General features: G+C 42.9%; 1 protein-coding gene across 1 annotated transcript in view; it reads right to left on the bottom strand.

The window, feature by feature from the left end:
• The window catches only part of LOC147724578 (fibrocystin-L-like), a 1,433,379-nt gene that overhangs the window by 457,522 nt on the left and 949,286 nt on the right, over window positions 1-26,571 (bottom strand). Inside the window, exons 50-53 of the mRNA XM_086966122.1 lie at window positions 23,838-23,974; window positions 15,698-16,724; window positions 4,823-5,011; window positions 866-1,017 (exon numbers count right to left, since the gene is read on the bottom strand). Coding sequence (XP_086822248.1) covers window positions 866-1,017; window positions 4,823-5,011; window positions 15,698-16,724; window positions 23,838-23,974 — 1,505 coding nt within the window. The remainder of the gene's footprint in view (window positions 1-865; window positions 1,018-4,822; window positions 5,012-15,697; window positions 16,725-23,837; window positions 23,975-26,571) is intronic.

The following is a 26,571-nucleotide window of genomic DNA, read 5'->3' as shown; positions in this document are numbered from 1 at the left end:
CCACCTACGATTAGACCCAGCCATACGCAAATTAATCATGACCCTTCTCTAATAGTAACAGTCCAGACTATAGATGGGAGGCATAATGAGACTTTTCTTGGTTAGAAAGTATGGAGTGAAACTTGGAGTCTCCTGCCTCAATACGCCTGAGCAAACTGTTTTCTCATTCCCTTTATTTAAGGTGAGAACGTGGGTGAGACTGCTTTGATAGAAGATGACAAGCCTTAGAAAGTCAGACTGGTTCCAGCCTCACAACTGCCTTATCTTTGTAATTCTTTAGACCTTAATGTCTGCATTTAAAGATATAGAACTTAGACTTATATTTGTGCCATTTTACTGCAGTGGTAAAACATAAATGACATTACAAACAATTACTTCCAACATCTCAGCTGCCCTATACAAAATGTAACTGTTTCAATAAATAGCAAAAAAGAATCACAGTAACCAAGTATTAACTACATTAAAATACATGCAGAGATTTTCTTTCCAAATATTCATCATAAGTGCAAAGGATACTGCCGAGTCAAACATTGATACAGAGAGGACAATAAACACCTCTTGTAGAACTAGAGTAAGCAAACTACTACTATTTGAAATGCTAAAGATTTGCTCATTTACCTTATTGAGTCTAGCAAAATATAAGAATATCCTGAAGGGGATATGTAAATGTTTAAATAACAAGAACATATAAAAAGTACTATAAATAAACATGAAAATAAATACAGACATGTCAGTCAAGAAGTACAGTGATCTATTTTCAGCACCTAATGTGAAATAAAGACACAATTTTAAAGGTAATTTCAGTATTTTCCTAAAATGTTTAATAGTGTTGAATGGAAACCATAGACATGTTTTAGTTGGTTACCTTAAATCCATAGAATGTGGCAGTATATGTTGTGCTTAAGTCGAAGTCTGCATCATGTAAATACCAGTTGAAAGAATTTGTGTTTGGGAGCAAAGCCATCCAGCCAGGCTTATGAGTCAGGCGTTTCATCAGATAAGGAACAGTACTCACACCTATAAGACACAACACATGACAGGCACTTATACGTTGATAAGAATACAAGTTAAGTAAGTCCCAGGTGGCGCCCCTTATTTTGAGTGAGTTGGAAAAATGTTCACCCCTACTTCAACTCCTGTTGACTCAGACCTCAGAACTATGGGTACTTTTTTACAACTGGTATTTACCAGATGTGATAAAATCTACACCCTCAGATAATGTCAGCAGGTAAAATCTAACAGAACTTACCAGGGGAACAAATGCCTGGTAATTTAAAGGACAAGTACATTTTAGTGGAGTGAGCACCAAAATACCTATGTAATGCACGATATTTGAAGGCAAAACATGTTGTAGGCATAACATTTGCACATCAGGTAGTATCTGATGTTATCAGCTGCAATATTAAATACCATGACTTTGGGTACATTTTAATGAGGGACTAAATGTTCCAAAATCCCACCCCTTTCTGATCTATTGATATGTTCAGCAGCCCTAAGAGACCAATAGAGTGATGTTTATGCATCTGTGTTCATAATCATTGATTTACTGGCTGAACTTTGGATTTGGACTGCTCATGTTTATTAGAGGTCATTGTTAGAAATTGGGTTACTGGTTGTCGGAGTATGCACCCTGTACAAGCAGGAACCACACTCCTAGTCAGGGTAAGCCAGATACACACTTTGGGATTACCTGTGCTCATCCTCTGGTGATTGGCATAGAGCAGTCAGGCAAATCTAAAGAGGAAATGTATAAAGTATTTGCGCAACACACACAGTCACTCAATAAATACACCACCTGGAGACTCTAAACAGGTTTAAAAAAATAGAATATATTCTGAACAAAACAAGATCAAAAAGAAAACAATCCAGTGTTTAGAAGTTAAGATATTGTATAAAAAATGTAGTAAAGTGCTAAGAAGTAAATAGTACTATTGGGGTTACTTTGAGTCACGCTAAACTAGGGCAAAGTCAAAGTTCGGCCGACCACAAAGAAGCACGACCCGGCTAAAGGACCCATGCAGGCCCCGGGTGAACAAAGTATCCTTATTAGTCTCATCACCGAAATGCACCAAGAGATGTGTCAATGCGGGTTCTGATGTAGAAGGAAAGCATCGAACTTCACCACACAGGGATGGCTATTTCTCCACGCTAGCCCACTGAGGTTATTGAATATATGTTAATATTCAGGGTCACTGGAGGCTGAGGCCTTAGTGCAAGACCCAATCAGTCTTGTTTATAAACCCCTCACACACCAACCTAGTTGGTGTCATGCTTCATCATTGGGGTCCAACCAGGCAGCCGAGTGCCGCCTGGTTGTGCTACAACGCCTGACTACAGCGGAGCGGGTGTCGTGCAGTGATGTGGTGTTGATGAAGGTGAAGCTGAAAAAGCACTTCTGGGAATCCTTACCTAATACTTTATTTGTGGTGGCCCAGAGTGCCAGAATAAAAACTATGTGATGCAACTACTAGTAGAAGGATTATGTCTACGAGTTGACTATGTGATGGTGGTCCACATGTTTCAGTCCTTATTTAGAACATTTAGCGGGACTTTCTTCAGGACCTAGTGAGTGGCAAAAAGTGGTACCACGGGTGTGTTATCTCTAACACACCCGCTAAGGTGTGTGGAAAAATGTGAAAGAAAAAAATGGTGCTGCTGTTACTTACAGGCACCTGGAGTTTGCGAGAAAAACTTTGCTATAACATGGTTTTCTGGCATTTAGGGGCTCGGGGGAGAGGCATCTCTGTAAACAATTTGTTACGAGTGTGTCCTCTGCGGGAAACCTATGTGGATCCCATCGTATCCCGGCTGGTATTTCTCCACGCTGTCATGGGGATGTGTCAATCTCAGCATGCTGCTGCGGTGGCAATGCACTGCACAAAGCATCGCTCTCAGGAGGCAAAGCAATGGTTCCGATGCAATATACCGAGTCTACCCCCACAGCCGGGTCGATGCATCAGTTCTGCTACTGGAAGAAGGTAGATGTGTAAAAACTGGGTTGCAAGTATCTGGGCCACTTACAGTGAGCCAGGCACAGGAGCAGGGGTAGAGACTTTGATATCCTTGAGTCTCAAGTAACAGGAGGCAGGCCAACAATCCCTTGGAGATAACAAGGAACGAAGGCAGAGCCCAGCTCTGCTTTAGCAAAGTTAGAGAGCAGCAATGCAACAAAAAGAAAAGCAGGCCTTCCATATCAGCAGTCCAGTTGAGTCTTTTAAGCAGCATAGCAGCTCCTATGGCAGAATATCAGTTACAAGTCCAGTAGTGTCTGATTTGATGGGGTCAGAGACCCACCACTTATTCCCAAAAGTGAGTTTGATGTGGGTGGTGACTTCAAAGCAGTTCTCTAAAGTGCACAGGTCTCCCTTTCTTCCCAGCCCTGTCTATGGTGTAAATCAACCCTTTGTGTCTGCCCAGGTAAGGCCATCAGAATGCAGATGTATGTAGATGGATACTTAGACATACCTATCCTTCCTGTGTTTGTGGCTGTCTAGAAGGAATGAACAAAGTGTAGCTGACGCACCCCAGGCGTGTAATGGAAACAGGAAGTCAAGCATACAGAGCAATAAGTACAGAGAAATATCCACTTTCTAAAAGTGGCAATTCTAAAACAGTAATGTTAAATCCAGCTTCACCAGTAAGGAGGATTTATCCTTACCATTCCAAAGACATTAAACATGAAAATGCTACTCCGCTCTGGTCAGGATTTAAAGCTTGAAAGTGTATCAAGGAATTGCCAATGCTAACCTAAAAGTGGTAGGCCTCACAGTATTAAAAAATTAACTTAGCTGTTTGTCGCTACCAGGATATGCGAAACATAACAGCACATGTCCTACATTTTACTTACGTATCACCCTGCCCTTAGAGCTACTAAGGGCCTACCTTAGGGGTTACCTGTATGTAATAAAAGGGGAGTTTAAAGGCTCGGGAAGTATTTTTAAATGCCACATTGAAATGTCAGTAAACAGTACACAATGTCACTACAGTGGCAGGCCTGAGACAGGATCGAAAGGCTACTTATGTGGGTGGCACAATCAGTGCTGCAGGCTCATTAGTAACATTTAACTTAATGGCCCTTGGTATATTGTATAATACTTTACAAAGGACTTACAAGTAATTTAAATATGTCAATCAGGTATACACCAATTACACATGTGTTTAGGAAAGAAGCCCATGCACTTTAGCACTGATTAGCAATTGTAAAGTACTCTGAGTCCTAAGGCTAACAAAAACATTCAGTAAAACGTGGAGGCAAAAAGCAGAACAATTGGGGAAAACCATCCTAAAGATGCCAGGTCTAACAGTTATAATTGCGCACATTAAACCTGGTACTGATTTAAGTAGTTTTCACTGTTTTACCAAGTGCGACTCGTCACAGCCAGTTAGACATAAACTGATCTTGGGGTCCACAAACCCATATGTAAAACAGAGTTACACACAGGCTGGTCTCTGAAGAGATGAAGAAGATTTAAAAAATGGATATAGATTTTCGTGAACAGTTGTATTTACCATCAAGGAAAGGTAGCCATTCATTCTCTAGAAATACTGAGGCATCCTTAGAAGCATTCTATATGGACAGATTTGAAAGGAGCATGGTGATGCATTACTTGTGTATTCAGGTACTTTGCACTCGTTGAATTGGGGGCCAAGTACCTCAAAAGGATCTTTGGCTGGATGAGAGCAGTCAAAACATTTTACATTTGTAAATTACAAATTTCAGTGTATGTGGACAATGCTAGGTATGCTAGCATAGGAATTTCTGACTAGCTTTAGTTTTTTCATGGGTTGTGTTGATTTTATGAAAATAAACGAACTATATTACCATAAGCGTTGGAAAGAATTACATCCCGTCCAGTAAGCCAATATGAAGGATTGTTGAAAGCCACACGATGAAAAGTGACTGATGAATTGCAGATAGAACCATCAAAGCCAAAACTCCACTCTGCGCTTTGGTTACACTCTGAGGGATTCAGAAGAGGACTTCTTGGAACTACTTTACCACCAGCAGTACCTGCAAAAAAAAACACATATGCCTTACATTAGATAAACATTAGATGTACCACTCCACATCAGTAGCACAGTTACTGCGATTGCCTCCCCACATACAAATATGTAATGAACATCACAATGATTTAAACTAGACACAACCTGCATTATGAGGGGTAGGGTGCACAATAAAACTGTCACTCATGCACGCAGTCATTCGTCAATACAGCCACTGATATATCCACTCATACAGCCATACAGACACTCAAACACCACCACTCACCCAACACCTAGTCTGTCTCCCAAAGAATCAACCAATCTATCATTTACTCACCTAAGCAGTTATACCCACACCACCTCACTTATTCATACAGATAAGTACTCTCTTTTACAATCACTGACATAAGTACACACTTATCCATGCAGACAATGTCACAATCACTCACTGTCACATTTAGTCACAAATACACTCCAGTACTCATATATACTGCCTTTCAGATGCGTAGTTACTTACACATATATCCATTCACTCACCAACACAGCTATATGCACACTAGCTCACCCATAAAGCCCTTAACACATGCAATCATGAACCCATATACCCAGTAAATCACCCACTCACACATCAATGTAGGGAGTCACACCCCCACCACACACCCACACAGGCACTCAGGCACCCATACAGGTAATCAAACAACCAATCATTAACCCAATACCGCCATGTAGCTACTCACCAACCCATGCAGCCAGTGACATACCAACTGATTAATACAGACATTCACACAGATGAGTAATTCACTCATTCATTCACTAAGATATGTTTATTCAATCACTTATGCATTCTATCACACACCCACTAAATCATCCATTCAGAAACTCATACACTGACAATGTCATGAGTGATGGAATATGTGACGTAATCAGCAGTGCATTGCCGGGGCTCAAGTTATAGTTAGCTCTGAATTTCTCTGGTTTTGTACGAGTGAACTGTCAGCCTTACTATAACGTCCCTGAAACCTATGTATTTTTCAAAGAATTTCCAAGGTTTTTTAAATGCCAATCCCTAACTAAAACATCCCTAAAACCAGCGTTTTTTCTGTGAATTTGAGTTTTTTTTAAATGCTAAACCCTAACTATAACATCCCTGAAACCTCTGTTTTTTAGTACATTTCTCAGTTTTTTTTAATGTTAATTGCTAACTATGCATACATACATAGGACATATTCAGAAAGAGGAAGAAAGGTGCAGAAAGAAGTAAGAGAAGTGCGGAAAGAGGAAGAGAGGTGCAGAAAGAAGCAAGAGTCAACAGAAGTTCAGGAAGAGGAAGAAAGGTGCAGAAAGAAGTAAGAGATGTGCGGAAAGAACCAACAGAGGTAAAGAAAGAGGCCTACTTTGACTGTACCTTACAACAGACTCATACAAAGTACCCTAATCACTAATCCTTCTCCAAAGATGTGTTAAACCTCACCTTTCTCTTGAAGGTTCACTATTATTCGACTGCTCGGAATTTTAGACCTACCAAATATAAAACAGCAATCCTAAGCATATCACTGTTGTAAGTCTAACCACATTTTTGAAGGTATGCATGCTTGTCTATGCTTTTACCTAGTGACATGTTAAATGAAAATAAACATACAAACACTAGAAATACCTGTGTTTCAAACAGCATACTCTGTAAATTTGTGTAAAAAAAGGTATATGCATTTCTTTCTGCTCACAATACAGGGCACATGGGTATTCAATAGTATATTAGATGGGCTTTTTAACACATATATACATAAGACATGTCTGCCTGTGCAACTGAATGGCAGAGCAGAACTGAGAAGAGTTGACCACCTATAGGAGAAGTTACTCGCTTTTTAAGCTACCATCTTCAGATGTATTACACATGTAAGAATACATACACAAGTAGACATATACCTCAGTCATGAGAGCACGCAGACCTTTAAGCTTGACAGCTTGCAATTCCCATTTGAGTACAGAAAGAGGCGAGAGAAGTTCAGAAAGAAGCAAAAGAGTTGCAGAAACAGGCAAAAGAGGTGCAGAAAGAGGGAACAGGGGTGCAGACAGAGGTAAGAGAGATGCAGAAAGATTGAAGAGGGGTGCAGAAAGAGGCAAGAGGGGTACAGAAATTTGCAAGAGACATGCAGAAAGAAGCAAGAGCAGTGTAGAAATAACCAGTAGAGGTTCAGAAGGAGACAAGAGGGGTGTAGAAAGAGGTAAGAGAAGTAAAGAAAGAAGCAAAAGAGGTGCAGCAAGAGCGGTACAGAAGTAGGCTAGGGAGGTGCAGAAAGAGGCAAGAGGGGTGCAGACATTTGCAAGAGAGGTTCAGCAAGAAGAGAGGTGCAAAAAGAAGCAAGAGAGGTACAGAAAGAGGGAAGAATAGTGCAGAAAGAGGAAGAGGGGTGCAGAAAGAGGGAAGAAGGGTGCAGAAAGAGGAAAGAGGGGTGCAGAGAGAAGCAACATAATGCAGAAAGAAGCAACAGAGGTTCAAAAAGGGTCAAGAGGGGTGCAGAAGGAGACAAGAAAAGTGTAGAAAGAGGAAGGAGAGTTGCAGGAACAGGCAAAAGAGATGCAGAAAGAAGCAAGAGCAGTGCAGAAAGAACCAACAGAGGTGCTAAAAGAGTCTAGAGGGTGCAGAAAAATGCACAGGAGGTACAGAAAGAAGCAAGAGCAGTGAAGTAAGAAACAACTGAGGGGCTAGAGGAAACAAGAGGGGTACAGAAAGAGGCAAAAGAAGTAAAGAAACAAGCAAAAGCAGTGTGGAAAGAGGCTTGAATGGTACTGATAGAGGCAAGAGAGGTGCAGAAAGAGCCAAGAGATTTGCAGAAAGAGAGAAGAAGGGTGCAGAAAGAGGCAGGAGGGGTGCAGAAAGAAGCAAGAGAGGTGTAGACAGAAGCAAGAGAAGTACAGAAAGAAGCAACTGAGGTAAAGAATGAGAAAAGAGAACTACAGAAAGAGGCAGGAGAGTTGCAGAAACAGGGACCAGGGGTGCAGAAAGAGGCAGGAGAGGTGCAGAAAGAGGGAAGAAGGATACAGAAAGAGGCAAGAGGGATACAGCGAGAAGCAACAGAAGTGCAGAAATAAGCAACAGATGTGCATAAAGAGGGAACAGGGGTGCAGACGGAGGGTAGAGCGGTGCAGGAGGAACCAACAGAGGTGCAGAAAGAGGCAAGAGGGGTACAGAAATGTGTAAGAGAGTAGCAGACAGAAGCAAGCTCAGTGCAAAAAGAACCAACAGAGGTGAAGAAGGAGGCAAGAGGGGTGCAGAAAGATGCAAGAGAAGTACAGAAAAAAGCAAATAAGGTGCAGAAATAGGAAGGAGGTGTGTAGAAATAGGCAAGAGAAGAGCAGAAAGAGGCAGGAGAGGTGCACACAGAGGCATGAGGGGGTGCAGAAATTTGTAAGGGAAGTGCAGAAAGAGACAAGAGAGGTGTGGAAGGAAGCAAGCAAGGTGCAGAAAAAGGCAAGAAAAGTGCAGAAATAGGCAAGAGAGTTACAGAAACAGGCAAAGAGGTGCACAAATAGGGAAGAGGGATGCAGACAGAGGCAAACCATCAGAAGTGCAGAAAGAGGCAAAAAGAGTGCCAAAAAGTATAAGAGAGTGGCAGACAAAAGCACGAGCAGCGCAGGAAGACCCAACAGAGGTGCAGAAAGAGGCAAGAGGGATGCAGAAGGAGGCAAGGGAGGTGCAGAAAGAGACAAGAGGGCTGCAGACATTTGCAAGAGAGGTGCAGCAAGAAGAAAGAAAGGTGCAAAAAGAAGCAAGAGAGGTACAGTAAAAAGGGAATAATAGTGCCGAAAGAGGAAAGAGGGGTGCAGAAAGACGGAAGAAGGGTGCAGAAAGAGGAAAGAGGGGTACAGAGAGAAGCAACAGAATTGCATAAAGAAGCCACAGAGGTGCAGAAAGAGCCAATAGAGTTGCAGAAACAGGCAAAATAGGTGCAGTAAGAAGCAAGAGCAGTGCAGAAAGAACCAACAGAGGTGCTAAAAGAGGCTAGAGGGGTGCAGAAATGCATGAGAGGTACAGAAAGAAGCAAGAGCAGTGCGGCAGGAAACAACAGAGGGGCTGGAGGAAACAAGAGGGGTACAGAAAGAGGTAAAAGAAGTAAAGAAACAGGCAAAAGTAGTGTGGAAAGAGGCAGAGTGGTACAGATAGAGGCAAGGGAGGTGCAGAAACAGGCAAAACAGGTGCAGTAAGAAGCAAGAGCAGTGCAGAAAGAACCAACAGAGGTGCTAAAAGAGGCTAGAGGGGTGCAGCAATGCATGAGAGGTACAGAAAGAAGCAAGAGCAGTGCAGCAGGAAACAACAGAGGGGCTGGAGGAAACAAGAGGGGTACATAAAGAGGTAAAAGAAGTAAATAAACAAGCAAAAGTAGTGTGGAAAGAGGCAAGAGTGGTACAGATAGAGGCAAGAGAGGTGGAGAAAAAGCCAAGAGATGTGCATAAAGAGGGGAGAAGGGTGCAGAAAGAAGCAAGAGAAGTGCAGAAAGAAGCAACTGAGGTACAGAATGAGACAAGAGAACTACAGAAAGAGGCAAGAGAGTTGCAGAAACAGACAGGAGAGATACAGAAAAAGGGACCAGGGGTGCAGAAGGAGGCAGGAGAGGTGCAGGAAGAGGGAGGAAGTTTGCAGAAAGAGGCAACAGAAGTACAGAAAGAAGCAAGAGAAGTGCAGAAAGAGGGAATAAGGATGCAGAAAGAGGCAAGAGTGGTACAGAGAGAAGCAACAGAAGTGCAGAAAGAAGCAACAGAGGTGCACAAAGAGGGAACAGGAGTGCAGAGAGAGAGGGAAGAGAGGTGCAAAAGGAACCAACAAAGGTGCAGAAAGAGGAAAGGGGTACAGAAATGTGTAAGAGAGTGCCAGACAGAAGCAAGGCAGTGCAAAAAGAACCAACAGAGGTGCAGAAGGAGACAAGAGGGGCACAGAAAGATGCAAGACAACTGCAGATAAAAGAAAATAAGGTGCAAAAAGAGGGAGGAGGTGTGCAGAAATAGGCAAGAGAAGAGCAGAAAGAGACAAGAGGTGCACACATAGACATGAGGGGGTGCAGAAATTTACAAGAGAGGTGCAGAAAGAAGCAAGAGAAGTGCAGAAGGAAGCAAGCAGGGTGCAGAAAAAGGCATGACAAGTGCAGAAAGAGGCAAGATAGTTGCAGAACCAGGCAGAGGCAAACCATCAGAGGTGCAGAAAGAGGCAAAAAGGGTGCCAAAACGTACAAGAGAGTGGCAGACAGAAGCACGGGAAGTGCAGGAAGTACCAACAGAGGTGCAGAACCAGGCACGAGGGGTGCCAAAAGAGGCGCGACAAGTGCAAAAAAAGCAAAAGAGGTGCAGAAAGAAGAAAGAGAGGAGCAGAAAAAGGCAAGAGAGGTACACACAGATACACAAGGGGTGGAGACATTTGGAAGAGAGGTACAGAAAGAAGCAAGAAAATTGCAGAAAGAAGCAACAGAGGTCAGGAAAGAGGCAAGAGGGGTGCAAATAGAGGCAGGAGAGGTACAGAAAGCGTGAAGACGGGTACAAAAAGAGGCAAGAGAAGTACAGAAAGAAGCAACAGAGGTACAGAAAGAGGCAAGAGAACTGTTGTAAGAGGGAAGATAGTTGCAGAAACAGCCTGGAGAAGTGCAGAAAAAAGCAAAAGAGATGCAGAAAGAGGCAAGAGAGGTACAGAAAGAGGGAAGAGAGGTATAGAGACAGTCAAGATAGTTGCAGAGAGAGGGAAGAGGAGTGCAGAAAGAGGCAAGAGAGGTGAAGAAAGAGGGAAGAGGGGTGCAGAAAGAGGCAACAGGGATGCAGAAAGAGGCAACATTGGTGCAATAGGAAGCAACAGAGGTGCAGAAAGAGGCAAGAGAGGTGCATAAACAGTCAAGGAAAGTGCAGAAAGAGGCAAAAGAGCTGCAGAAAGAAACAAGAGGTACAGAAAAAAGCAGGCAAAGTGCAAAAAGAGGGACGATGGGTGCAGACAAAGGCAACAGTGATGTAGAAAGATGCAACAGAGGTGCAGAAAGAGGCAAGAGAGAGGCAGAAACAGGCAAGAGAAGTGCAGAAAGAAACAACAGGTGTAGAAAAAAGCTAAAGAAGTGCAGAAAAAGGAAGAAAGGTGCAAAAAGAAGCAAGAGAAATGCAGAAAGAGGCAGGAGAGGTGCAGAAACAAGCAAGAGTGGTTTGCACACCATTAGTACCAATCTAACACCCACGAAAAGCAATAAGTAAGAGGTGACCATTGGGAGGGCGTGGCTTGATGCCAATGGAGACGGGAACCTGAATCGGAGCTCCTGCCCATGATCCCCTGTCCAGCACCATTCTGCCCGCGATAGGTGGACCCCAGACACTGTCACTGGCCCATAAGGCGTCGGAACGGCTGGGGAACCAGTGCTGCCAAGCCACACGCCAGAGACCATGGTGAGAAGCCCAAAATTAGAATCAGATCGTGGAGCCACGAGGCCACTCAAAATGACAGCTGCAAACTGACAGAGGCGGTTGGCGTATGCTGCAGAGACAGCCGCCTGCACATCGCCGCCATAAGTGCCAGCCGGGTACACAGGCCTGGTGGCGAGCTAGTCCCATCGACAGGCTGAACGGTGGAGTTCATGCCGGGGTTTGCAACCTGAACTGGGGCGCTAACAAAACGAAGTGCATCACCTGCAGCGGAGAGCAGGTGAGAGCCCAGCCACACGCACAGGGACTCTACTCTGAGAGCAGACTTGGTGAGGTGCCCAGGGTGTCCAGGGTTCAGGAGCGGAGGAACCAATACACCATCCGAGGCAATATAGGGTCTCATGACCAGAATGCCCGCACTGAAGCCGGTCTTACGGCTCTGAAGACACAAAGGTTAGGGCCGCTTGGGACGAATGCACAGCTGACCCCCCCGCAGTGTTGGGTCCATCAGGAGGCGAGTGTGGCAAGGACTCATGCTGAGGGAGACTGTAACGACCCTGGGTCATAAAATGGCAGCAGTGACCTGATAACTGGACCTGAAAGAAGCCCCAGACCCCACCGGCCTCGAACAACCATCATAGCTACCGGGTATGCAATCTCACTGACAGGCCCCGTAGTTGCACACACAGACCGTTGAAGTGCCTCTACGGGTCAGTGCAGCCTATAACAATAACAGTGCCCACCCCTTATATACCCGACCGGCCGCCTTTCCAGGTTTGAGGCCTAGAACACACCTCAGATTGGACACACCTGAACCAAGGCCTTTGCAGATGGCATGTACTCTACAAACACCATGGGACGGGTAAACAAGAGACATGACACAGAGCAGCAGGAATCGGCGAGGGAAGATAGTGGAGAATCAGGCACATGCACAGGGACCGAGATGAAAAGGTTGTTCCCCAAGGTGAACTGTAACACCACAACATCCTACAGGTTAAAAAAAATTTGCGGACGGCAGTGAAGATCAAGATAGATACACTCCAAGAGAACTTTGGCCTCCTGAGAGCGTACAACAGAAAACTGGCAGACCGGGTCACTACCGCAGAGGAAGATGTCAAAGACCTGAAACTACAAGTAATTGCAACCACCCGCAAAGAACAGCGCACTGAAGATGCAGAAAACAGAGCGCATCAGAATAAAATTAGAGTCACAGGGCTGCCTGAAAAAGTCGAGGGGAACAATATGGTGGCGTACCTGGAGAACTGGCTGTGAACGGAAGTCGTGGAAGAGGGCCTCTCAAAGTTCTTTGGCCTAGAACGGGCACACATAGTTCCGACTCGGGCATCCCTGTCTGGAGGACCCCTGCGACCGGAGGTGGCCCGTCTCCTATTCTATGAAGATAGGGACCATGTGCTGAGCCAATCGAACCTCAAATGACAACTCAAAGTAGATAACAGCATTGTCAGGATCTTCCCTGACTTCTCCAGGGAAGTACAGCAACAACGAGCATCCTTCGTCACGGCCAAAAGGAAACTGCGCCAAATGGGGTGTCTTAATCTACGGTGTTCCCGGCCAAACTCCGAATAGTGTGCGACGGAGGGATCACGTTCTTCACCACTCCTCAGGACATCTGGGACTGGATCGAGGAGCAAGACCCTGGAGACCAAAGACAGGACGCATTGACCCATCCGAGCAGGAACATACATGATCCCCTGGTAGGGTGACGAAATCCAAGGGCCACCTGATGATGGAAGAGACTCTCCGGGGCAGAGAAAGTGCGGTGGCCTCCCTGAACGCGGCAAGCTCACGAGATGCCCGCTCTCTTTCTGAACAGGAACAGAGAGACTCGGACACTGAGGCCAACTCAAGCACTTTGGGAGAGTCCAGCCAGATCCTCCCAGTCATCATGCCTAGATCGGCGGACGACATGATGTGACCCATTCATCACACGCAAGTACATTCACAAGGAAGGACTAAGAAGAGTGATTGAAATGGATGGGGTTCTTCAGTAGTTAGGATAGTAAATGTTATAAACCAATTAAATCTCTTTTTTTTGGTCACATGGGATCTGCATTGGGTGCGTACACGCAGCAGGCACCCAGCGTGACTTCGCAAAATTGCATTTAAAAGTAATATGTTTATTAAAACTAAAAGAATATTACTTTTTTGATTACTTCAGATAATGTCTTGCCTTAATATTTATATTTTGCACATCGAAAAATTTAGTGGAAGTCGCGCGCCCACCGCGTTGAACACGTAGATGACATCATGCGAAAACGCACGACTGGCGCGTAGCGTGATACGTATATGTCGCGTATGTGCTTAAAGTTGTGTACAGGTCGCTTACCGATCGCTCAGGGAGATACACACCCATCACACACCATAAGCGGATCTCACAGAACAATCCTAAAATGGCGGCTAGGTTCCGCGTGGTAATCGAGTAAAATGAGCTTTGGGTGCGCAACTCCCCAAAAAAAATGAATAAAGAAAAAAACAATAAAGAAAATACTATACATATATTTAAAAAAATATAAAAAAATTAAAATTAAATATTTGTGATCAGTGATGTTATTTGAGATGTCATCAGTGATGTCATCACTGATGTCACTGACCATGCCATGAATGATGTAATATGTGACATCATCAGCAGTGGATTGCGGGCCTGCCAGTTATAGTGAGTATAACTAACTATAACAGAGGAATTTCAATGGTTGTGTACGAGTGAAATGTCGAGCTCACTATAACACCCCTGAAACATATGGTTTTTTCAGTGAATTACTAAGTTTTTTTACATGCTAATTCCTAACTATAACATAAGTGAAACCTATGTTTTTTTCAGTGAATTTTTAAGGTTTTTTAAATGCTAATTCCTAACTATAAAATAAGTGAAACCTATGTTTTTTTCGGTGAATATATATATATATATGTATATCTATATATATCAGCGTGCAAATAACATATAATGAAAATAACTCATCACATAATGTTTACGTAATAACTATCACTCAATTACATACAATTTATTAAATAATTCATAATTATTGCTAACTAATTACTTTTCTACCCTATCCCCCTATAAACTCAACATCCCACTACAACACTATAAATTACTATAACAAATTAAAAACTACATTTTGAATCACTTCAAATTACAAGCTATATTTAAAAAAAACTACCTGTATATATACAATAGTATCTCATACATTTAGCATGTCAAGTAAAATATATTAAAATCATTAAAAAACAATATTTTTAGCCACTATATTATTGAAAACGATTTGGGTGGCTGGACCTTCACCCGCTATCACGTCAGTCAGTAGAACGCCTGACAAGCAGGTTGTGGCCCAACTGCCCAATTAGTATAAAACCGCCGCGCTCAAGGTAAAAAAAAGTGCTTTTCGACCTTGCAGCTTGTGCTGCAGCCCTGGAAAAGGTCCGCAGCACAAGCTGTAGTGTGAAAGAGCACTTGTGCACATCCATGCACCGTGTGTCAGTCACCATGCGGTGCCTTGCACACAGTGCATGAATGTGCATGGGGGCATGAAAAGGCTGTCCGAAAGGGTAATTGTAATCCCTATGGTGGGGCCTGCAAAGGTACCACCTTCATGCTAGGGATATGATGCCGACCGCCACCCAAACAGGATCCTGTCAGAGGCGGCAGTCTTTCCCCTCGACCTCTGCAGTCTAATGGCATTCATCACAATGAGGCGGTCTGACCAAAAGCTTGTCGGTCTTTGGGAACACTACTGACAGCCTGCCGAAGGCTGTCCCACCGATCTCAAAAAATAATACTCTTGTCAACTATATTTGTGCATCTCAATATTTGTGAATCATAATATTTATCTCCCAATACTTATGCCTTCTAATATTTTTACATTTATATTTTGTCCAAAACCGTGCCAAGTTCCACCTCTCCTATCTTTTCTATGCAGAGATCTCCACCAAGGTGGTGGTGGTCTCAACATGTGAAAGTCTAATATTTGAAGCAAATGTTGGAGGGACGAGGGAAAGTGACTGGAAAATGGGGAAGATTTACTGCTGGGAGGGGTTTAGGGGAAATTCAAGGACGGGTTTACAGTTGAGCATGCTAATACAACACACACATCCACAAATGAGTAATACAATTCCTATTCATAAATTGTCATTTTAAGTTACCACAGATATAATTGAGTTAAAATATACCACAATTCCTCATTCCTTCTCAAAACAAGAGAGAGTCGCAGTCAGAAGTACCTCAAATTACCAGCCGGCACATTGTCTCTGTGGTGCCATTAAGCTCAAAGGGGGTAACATTTCAATATAGATGTAGCATTGAGTTAATGGTATTTACCTGTAAGAGATCCGTCAACATCAATCAGAACAACTTCATGCTCCCATCTGAATCCAGCCTTGTTACTTGTGTTAACAAACTGGATCCCATCAAACTTTGCACTCCAGCCACCGCATCTGTCCGTACACACCCCAACTACAGAAGTCACACCAATGGCAGCACAGTTACGATCAAAATTTATGAAGTTTGTTGAAGAAACTGTAAGTCCTTCATCGAAAGGCAGGACAATGCCTCTGGAAGAGCAGTATGTAGAACCCAGTCCAAGTTCATCCAAATATCCAACAATGGTGGCATTCGATATTACAGGTCCATTGGACTCCCCCCATCCTGCAACATAGTTGAGAAGTATTCTCTTAGTCTCTATGCCAGCATTTTCATTGTTTACCATTAGAAAATTCCGGAAATGAAGAGCACCACCATTGACCCATTCAGCTCCTTTTTGGCAATTCCAGGTTGTCAATGAATCAAATATGGCAGACTGTGGAGTATAGGAATAGCAGCTGCCTCCCTGTGTGGGGAAATAGGACTCAAATATCCAAATGCCATACCATCCCTGGGAGTGGACAGTGTTGTTATAGAACTCTCCTAGAGGAACCTGTTTTGGGCAAATAGTTGAGTCAAAGGATGGGTTATCTGGGTGGTCATGCATTCTGTACCAAAAACCAAAGTGGGTTCCGCCCACTGCAGCATTGTGCCTAATTGTATTGTTTGGATTGGTCACCCAAAATGCAGCTGGAGTAATATCATCATTCAGAAGGCTCGTGCTCTGCCTGACAAACACTGCAAGGTTGTACTGCAAAATATTGCCATGTTCTATTCCATCTTCTATGAAAAAAGCTCCTCCCATGATATCATATATTACATTATTCTCCACAAGAAGATGGTGTGTGTTGTGAATGCTCACAGCCCTGTTGTAGGTCTGATGAATTGCACAGCCTCTCACGTAAGATGTAAATTGCATATCACCCATCAGATGCCAGTTTATGGGGTACCTTCCCAATCTAAATGCTTGACCAGCATGAAACATCTGCAAAAAGGAAAAAAAAAGTATCACCGTAAAGCAAATAGGATTGGATATTTGAAACACATGATAAACCAGGACCTCCTTTTGTAGGCCTCTTGCACAGTTAAATTTAATTTTATGAACTTATCAAGTCAATACTGACCTTAAGACATGGCGAAATAAGTTGCTTATCAGTTGAATCTATAAACAAAGGATTCAGCTTCTTACAATTTACACAAACCTTTGATCTGCCAAATGTCCCTAAATTGCTTATATAGCATTATAGTTTTCTGCAAAGGGCAGTACCAGCTGAAGATGGCCCTCTGCCCAAGTTAGAGGTCTGAGCTGCATGAAAAGTTGAAGGTTTATAATGAGTGAGAGGTGCCTTTAATAACTGATGAACGCTGAGGCGAAATGGAAATAATTGCATTACAACATTCAGCCTACAGAGTGTAGAATGGTCTAAATTAACTGTAAGAAAGAGAAAGGCAGAGCTTCAAGTGATAAATCAGTAGGTCTATTCCGGCCATTCTTGATCCTCAGCCACTTTGTTTTTAATGGATATCTCAATATCACAATGTTTAAATGAATCATTACTGCACTAGGGGCCAGATGTAGGAAGACAAATACTGATCGGTAACGGCCGATTTCGCCGTTACCGACCGGTATTTTGATTTTGGTATGTAGGGGCATGTTAAAATACAGATTCAGTAATTTTACCGATTCAGTAAAATTACCAAATCTGTATTTTGACATGTAGGTAGCACTTAAATCAGAGCTACAGGGGTTTAAGAAGTCGTTATTTACCACCAACTAGAAGTTGGTGGTAAATAATGCACCCATGCACAATTGAGGGTTGCAACAGGGTGTCAAAGTGACACCCTGCCACCCTTCAATGTTTCCCCCATTTTACCGAATTGGTATTTACCGATTTGGTAATTGCCATTCATTCCTATGGGCCTCCAGGCCCATAGGAATGAATGGCAATTACTGAATCGGTAAATACCGATTCGGTAATTACCGAATCATACCAATTCGGTAATTAAATCAGTAAAATTACCTACATCCCGATTGCCAGTTCTTAAATACCGAATCGGTATGATTTGGCATTTAAGAATCGGTAATCTGGGATTACCTACATCTGGCCCTGGGACTATTATCCACCTCCACAAAAACAGGGAGAAATGAGGAAAATATGCTGGAACTAGTTTTACTAACTAGGGAAATAAGAGGCTCTCTATTTGTGCAGAGCTGCTCCAGCCTTTTCAGAAGCAGCAAGGAAAGGAGCTTAGACAGCTGTGTCTGTCCAGATGTCTCAGAAGATCAATGTCTGAAGAGGCTGAAGGCATGCAGCAGGAAAATGGAGCTGCCTTTTACACTAAAACATTCAGGAGAGTGGCAACTACTCTTCCCACAGCACTCCCTATTCAGGCCAGAGCTTGACCACAGCACATTGAAGGGATGTTAAGGGACTTTAACCTTATATATACCCAGCAAAGAGAGGATTCTGATCTGCTCGCCTGCTTCAAATGTTACACTCAAGAAGGATATATTATGGCAACTCCCCTCTCTGTTATACCTAAAACTCATCTTGACCTTCCATGCCAGCCTTACAAACTGCAGAGAGACTAGTGTCGGGCACTAAAATATCTGACCCTGTTGTCATTTCTCTCTCGAGTTTGTCTATTGAATGTGAGAGTTTATTTAAATTTGGCTTCATTAGTGTACATATGTCTCCAATTTGGAAACACAAGGTACATCCTAAAACATGTACATTTTCTGTAAGACAGTGCTGTCCATAAAGCTGACACCATTCTCTTGAAAAACCTTTTAAAAGAACAGCATACTCGCAGTCCTTTTCTGGAGGCACCATATAGGGACAGATTTCCATTCTACATGAAATACAGACTAATCTTTAATTTGACGTTTACAGAATGATCGGAAATCAGCAACATTGACTGTATTTTTTGCATGATGTATTCTTGTGCTGAGGGTACCGTAATCACTTTCACTACGTAAATCTGTCTAGCAGTCTTGATGGTGGCTAGCTGTTACCCACTATAGCAGTGGTTCCCAAACTTTTTTGACCTGTGGCTCCCTTGACCTAATTGGCAGTTGGCCGTGGCTCCCTACCATTTTTTTACCCGCGCACCCGTTGGGAACCACTGGTCTACATGAAGAATCAAGCCTAGACATGAGGAAGGATTCAGAGAGTGGCCATCACTATCATAAAACTTTATTTGCAATCACAAAGATCTTATAAAGTACATCTCAATGCATACAACACCATTATAGAGTAGTATAAAGCACTCCCACTAAAAGCAACCAGGCTAGAGAAAGGCTCAAGGAGCTCTGTGGCATTTCAATAAGTTTACATGAGGTGGGCTCTGATCATGGGCATCCGCAGAAATGTTTTCAGGCGGGGCACATTTTTAACTTCATCACCATTCCCCTTGCACCCTTTTCCCCTCTTACTTACACCCTTCTCCCCCTCCACCTTGCGCCCTTCTCCCCCTCTCCCTTGTACCCTACTCCGCCTCTGCCTTGCACCCTTTTCTACCTTGCACTCTTCTCCCCTCTGCCTTGCACCCTTCTCCCCTCAGCCTTGCACCCTTCTCCCCTTAGCATTGCACCCTTCTCCCCTCTGCCTTGCACCCTTCTCCTCACTGCCGTGCACCCTTCTTTTCTCTGCCTTGCACCCTTCTGCCTTCTGCCGTGTACCTTTCTCCCCTCTGTCTTGCACTCTTCTCCCCCTCCTCGTTGCACCCTTCTCCCCTCTGCCGTGCACCCTTCTCCCCTCCGCCTTGTACCCTTCTCTACCTTGCACCCTACTCCTCTCTGCCTTGCACCCTTCTCCCCTCCGCCTAGCACTCTTCTCCCTTCAGCCTTGCACCCTACGTGAGGTGGGCTCCTATCATGGGCATCCGCAGAAATGTTTTTTGGGGGGAAGCACATTTTTTACTTCATCACCATCCACCTTGCACCCTTTTCCCCTCTTCCTCATATCCTTCTCCCCCTCCACCTTGCACCCTTCTCCCCCACCCCCTTGTACCCTACTCTACCTCCCCCTTGCACCCTACTCTACCTTGCACCCTTCTCCCCTCTGCCTTGCACCCTTCTCCCCTGTGCCTTGCACCCTTCTCCCCTGTGCCTTGCACCCTTCTCCCCTCTGCCTTGCACCCTTCTCCGCTCTGCCTTGCACCCTTCTCCCCCTCCACCTTGCACCCTTCTCCGCTCCGCCTTGTACCCTACTCCACCTCCGCCTTGCACCCTTCTCTACCTTGCAACCTTCTCTCTACCATGCATCCTTCTCCCCTCCGCTTTGCACCCTTCTCACTTGCACCCTTCTCTACTTTGCACCCTTCTGCTCTCTACCATGCACCCTTCTCCCCTCTGCCTTGCACCCTTCTCCCGTCTGCCTTGCATCCTGCACCCACCCACCCAATGCTCTCCACCAGGACCTGACCCTGCACCCACCCGCCCAATGCTCTCCACCAGGCCCCTGACCCCGCACCCACCCACCCAATGCTCTCTACCAAGCCTCTAACCCTGCCTGCTTCTGCAGGGGATAAAGGCGATCCTATGGACTCCCCAGACATCCCCTTGCGGGCGGGTGCAGTCACTGACTGTACCCGCTTGCAAGAGGGTCAAGTGCACCCCTGTGAATGCTGAAAAGTAGTAAAGCCAAACAGAAGTGCAAGTTCACCTTCGTGAATCGGGCCTCCAGTGTGTCCACATGTAGAGTGTGTCCACGGCACCACATTCTTCCTGGCTGGACTGTAGACACTGCACCCAAGAGCCATGAGACGCCTAGACGCACTCTCTCCCTCCTCCCAGCAGCACACTCGAGAGTGTGCTCTGGGCACCCTTTCAGTGCACTCTCTTCCTCCTCCCAGCAGCACACTCCTTGAGTGTGTGCTCTTGGCACCCTTTCAGTGCACTCTCTTCCTCCTCCCAATAGCTCTCAAGACTCCTCAGCAAAGGCAATGCAGTCAACAAATATGACGCCTGACCAGGAAACTCTCATACTTTCTGAGCGAATGAATGGGCAAACTAGGCCAAATATAACTACGAGGGGCCGGAAGAGTAAAAGTAAAATGAGACGAGACTGTTGAAGTGAGCCGCTAACCAAAATGAGAAGGGGGCGGGAGGGGTGGGGGGGAGATCTCAGAAGAAATCTTTGGATGGAGATTAAAGACAGTCATTTTATGCTTATCTGTGCTCCCAGAGAGAACACTGGGATACCGCCACAGGTTTATTAAGCAGCGCACAAAGACCCTCTCTCTCTCCCAATCCAAAATATATGTATTCAATAATGTGATTTTTCTGCCTGATAATGGACTTGGTACAATGTTGCACATGAATTTGAAAAAGCCGTCATAATAGAAACGTTCATGAATGTCATTTGACAGTTGAAAAGTTTTGTCCTTTTTCTGTGTTTTGGTCGGCTGGATTTTTTTTATTTTTGTTTTTCCTGCAGATTTATGTAGCGCGAACTCGACCCGAAGGGCACGTTACACAAGGATACATTCATTTATTCTGTTTTGGTAGGCGCTGGGAGATTAAGTGATTTGCCCAGAATGACACAGGATTCTGAGCTGACGTCGAGGGTCGAACCTGGTTCCCCAGCTCCAAAGTTCACTGCATTTTGAGGATAATTATATTTTTTTCTCAGACCCACATCCTGCGCGGCGGCGTGGCACCCCTGGCTTCCCTTCACGGCGCACCAGGGTGCTGCGGCGCACACTTTGGGAACCACAGCACTATAATAATAAAGAATTTCTATTTTTAAGTTATTAGCTTAAAAGCTGTTTCTGTATAGCATCTTTTGCAGCATTTGTAATAATACTTGCTGTTTGTTATGTGTTTTAGCTTAGGTGCTAAACAGAAAGGCTGCTGCCCATGCTGACTTCATTTATATTTATGAACTTTCTCTTGGATTTTATACACAGGCACAATTATCACCTTGTGTGCAACTGTTTCAGGGTCATTTCATTTGTCCAGTCAATCACATCATGTAGACCACTTCCCATCCCTTTTTACCACACTTAAAACATCCAGTTACAATTTAATTTAGAACAACTTTTTGACTAGTCGGATCTGTTCTGAACCATTGTTGTGTGTATGCACTTGGGGCAATAGTTGTTTCAGGTCTAGTTATTCAGGGCTAAACCATATTGTTTTGTGCTGTTTCCACTCCCAAAGATTTCTGCGCTTTTTGTTTAATACTAGAAATGTGAGTGACTTGCAAATGGGGTATGCTCTACATCAGTATCACCAATTCCGGCTCTTTGGGCTTTTCATACAGGGATGATGCCAACGACTCTAGATGAAATCATGTGTGTTATTATTAAAACTTTTTCTTGGGTTCAAATGTTCTATTTCTGCTAAAAACAAATCCCACAATCAGTCACCCAAAAGTACATAACTCAGTAGCCAGAATGCATCTGCACTTTAAGAATAGATATCCCATTTAACTTCCGTTGAAGGATCTATATTGGCTTCTTGTTAGATTCAGGATCAAGATGATATCTTTACACAGGATGTACCATGTTACCACGCGTACTTTTAGCACGCATACCATTACCACGGATTTTTTACAACGCAGGTCATGTTACAACCGATACTATTACAACGCAATACACTACAACGCACATACTATTACAACGCATACCATTACAACGTAAATATAGGTAAGTATATATATTTTATTTAAAAATATTTTTGTAATATTTAATTTAATAATTCATTATTATATTTAAAATAATTATTTTTAAAATATTTAATTAAATTATTTATTATTTAATCATTAAATATTTATATTAATGAAATTATTTTTAATTGTAAATTTTTAAAATATATATTAAAAATACTCCTGTACCCCAAAACCCATACCCAGCCCTAAAACCTAAAAATACCCCTGTACCCCAAAACCCAAACCCAGCCCTAAAACCTAAAAATACCCCTGTACCCCAAAACCCAAACCCAGCCCTAAAACCTAAAAATACCCCTGTACCCCAAAACCCATACCCAACCCTAAAACCTAAAAATACCCCTGTACCCCAAAACCCAAACCCAACCCTAAAACCTAAAAATACCCCTGTACCCCAAAACCCAAACCCAGCCCTAAAACCTAAAAATACCCCTGTACCCCAAAACCCATACCCAACCCTAAAACCTAAAAATACCCCTGTACCCCAAAACCCAAACCCAATACCCCAATACTTACCTTTAAACTTACCTAAATTTACGATGTAATGGTATGCGTTGTAATAGTACCTGCGTTGTAAAAAAATTTGTGGTAAAGGTATCCGTGGTAATGGATCCTGCGTGGTAATGGATCCGTGGTAACGGTACTGCGTGCTAAAAAATCCGTGGTAACAGTTACATACCCTTTACACAATATGTAAGGAGACATTTGGGAAATACTCGCTGGACCCGTTATTGTCTTCAGTTCACAGGATCCAACTACAATCCTTTAAGAGACTAAGGAATGTTGAAACCCTTGGAGTTCTATGTACAATGATATACAGCATCCTTAGCCCATATTTTCAAACAGAAGCCCATCACCTCCAATTTAGGAAAACCAAAAAAAATTAAAATCTACACAGGCTGTTAATTGAGTTTTGCATCTTCATGGGACCACCTGAAGAATTGCAGCTCTCGATACATCCTGCTACCATTAGAACTTTGATTTTTTTTTTATTCTCATCTGGAATGTCATGAGGAGACTGGGGAGCTGTGAAGTGGTGTACAACCACCTAAACATATATATATTAGAAAGGGGCAGAATTATAACATTGATTATCGTTGGTGGGAATAAAGTAATTCTTAGCATCCATGGGTTAAATAGTATTGGTAATTGTCTATGACCTGAAAATAACGAATTGTATAGGCTCATATATAGATAAGGCATTTTATGAAGTCTCTAATTGATTAATTGTTAGTCTGCATATAACACAGAGAAGTCCAAACAATTACTGATGGCCCGCTACTTTAAAAATGTGTTGTTCTTGAATAGACAACGGAATTTATAACAAGTTATGTAATATACATTTGTTTTCTTTGAGAAAGAGACATTTTTTGGCATTATCACATTTCTAAAATCTTAAAAAGAAAATGGAGATAGCAAAATACCTCTACATATTCCAGCCTCCCAATTGCAAGTTGTTTGTTTGGCTCTGGTGCGTGGAACATGATGCAACCTCCAAACTGATCACTGCCAATTTCTTCACCAAATTGCCCCTGGGTGCAGGTCTGTGTGGCAAATTCGCCTGTAAAAGTGTGACAACTGGTAAGCCAAGGCACTTTATGGCATAAGTAAATCTGTTTAATCATCCAGCACATGAATGTAATTGTTGTTGGGAGAGATGTGCAGTATAATAGTAAAATGTACAGGCTGCAAGGACTACTTCAATCTAAATGTTTGCAATTGTTTGAAAGTGTTATTTTCTCTTTCTTCCCATTTACCTATCTGTTTTCTGCCTTCTGTGTCCTATTCTGGAAGCTTCTGCTACTTTTAGGGTTGTCAAAGAAATAACTGCAATAAATGCCATTTGTCATTAGACTGGCCTATCTGCCTTAACTTATGATTTCCCTTTCAATACCCAGGGCCTCATTTATGAGGCCTTGCGTAAGTTTTGCGCTGCTGATGCGTCACTTTTTGTGACGCGTCGGCGGCGTAAAACATGCGCCTTGTTGCGCCATATTTAAAAAGTGACGCATCTAGGTAGATGCGTCACTTTTTAAACCCCTGCGCCACATTATACCTGCGTCAGGTATAATGTATGCAGAGGGGGCGTTCCCCCGCAAAAAGCCTCGTAATAGTGACGCAGTGAAATCTATGAGATTTCACTGCGTCACTTTTAGGACACTGTTGCGTCAAAATCTTGCGCCTGCCTCACAGCAGGCGTAAGACTGACGCAAGCCCTTTCACATGGGGCTTGCCCCATGTGAAAGGACGCATTGCTGGAGTTGCGTCACTTTTGTGACACACTCCAGCAATGCGTCACTTTTGCGCTTACAGGTACGTCAGAAATACTGACGTATCTGTAACTCCTTGTGACATGATGCGTCATACTTTAAATATGACGCATCATTGGTGTCGCAAGGAGTGCGCAGTGAAAAGTGACGCATTGCTGTTTTCACGCAGCGATGCGTCACTTTTCATAAATAAGGCCCCCACTTTCTAGTTCAGATGACTATACTGCTTTGTGTAATTTGGATCTTATTTTGCACTTCGGATACATATTTTGCACACAAATAGTTAACCTCCATAAACAAATCCCCCTAGCTAATACTACTCACAAAGTGAAAAACCCAAATCACAAACCTATGTGGGGAGACCTCCAGCAATGCCTCAAAGTGGCATAGATCTCTATACACACATGTATATATATTTAAAAGGAATGTAGAGGCACAGGACAAAAGCTGGACAATGGGGAATACTTACTACTAAATGACATAGGCTTAGGGAAATTAAGAAGGGATTTAGGCAGAGAAACGTTCCTACAAGCACACATCCACAAAGTAAGAACATTCCTATTCACAAACTATATTTCTAGAGGTATAACAGCCCTACAAGTATCAAAATGGGTATAATTATTACTGCACCCCAGCCTTGGAATAAGACAAGCAGCAGACACAGTCACTCACAGGTACTGTCACACAATCCAAGAGAACAAAATGGACTTGGCCATCATTTTATATCTTTTACGATTGGCTAAATCTATAACCGCATAAATTATTGACTATGCCAGATTATGACCAAAATTAGGTAGATATAAATAAGCCCCAACAGAGATTAACATGCTTCCCAGCAAAAACCCATCACTTCTTGCACATATATCACTGTTTTCTCGCCATAGATACTTAGAATGATAATTATTTTCACATGCAAGACATAGAATTTGCCACTCTATTTTGATAATATTAATATCAATTCAGAGTTGAAAAAATATAGTTTTAAAAAACTATTTGCATTGTACCCATAATATAATATACATTTCAAATCAATATAGCTCGATCTTGCTTTTACATTAATTAGCAAATACTGTTAGTACAATATTGTCCCCATAGGTACTCCAGGGAGGATTATTTTTGAACCTACAGTGATTTGTTTTCATTCTCAATTGGGAATTGCTAACTAAATATAAGTACTTTTAAAGTTATAAGTGACAAATAACTTATATATTGTCCTGCGTTATACAGTGTCATATAGTGGTAACTTTGCGTTATACCACAGTGCATGACTATCACAAGACCAGTATATAATGGGTTAATAGCTGAGTTTACAAAAGTAAAATGCAGCCATATAGCTTTCAACACACTTTGGCTGTGCGCTGGTTAGGGACTTCGATATAGGTAAGTAGCTGGTTCTATATCTGTTCACTACCCATTCCCACTTTATTTAAGTGGTAATAGGTAGGTGCATTTATTATGGATTTTGTATATATTTTTTAAACATTTTATGTACTACCTCACTATCACCTAGAAAGTACAGCAGTAGTTACAGGAAAATTAAATACCCTTATTTTAGCTACTGGAGAAACTTACATAACTGTGGTAAATAAAATTACTGGGACTATTTTTTTATACATTAAATGACAATAAGGATAGCTCAATAAAATGAGAGGCAGAGTCCGTGGTATCAGAGTCATACGGGCTTTAATTAAGTGGCTCGAGACACTGGACATCGGGTTCAATCACCACTAAGGTTCAGGAAGGGATATTCAACGTTTTATTAACATCACACATTATATATAGTAAAACTGTGCAATTACAATAAATACAGTAGGCGTAACAAGTGAAAAGAGAGAGATAAGAACACATGGGCGTAAAAGAAGGCGTGTAAGGAGGCGTACACATAGGC

This window comes from Lissotriton vulgaris, chromosome 4_1 (assembly GCF_964263255.1).
Source record: "Lissotriton vulgaris chromosome 4_1, aLisVul1.2, whole genome shotgun sequence".
Lineage (NCBI taxonomy): Eukaryota > Metazoa > Chordata > Amphibia > Caudata > Salamandridae > Lissotriton > Lissotriton vulgaris.
This window is presented reverse-complemented; position numbering and strand designations above follow the sequence as displayed.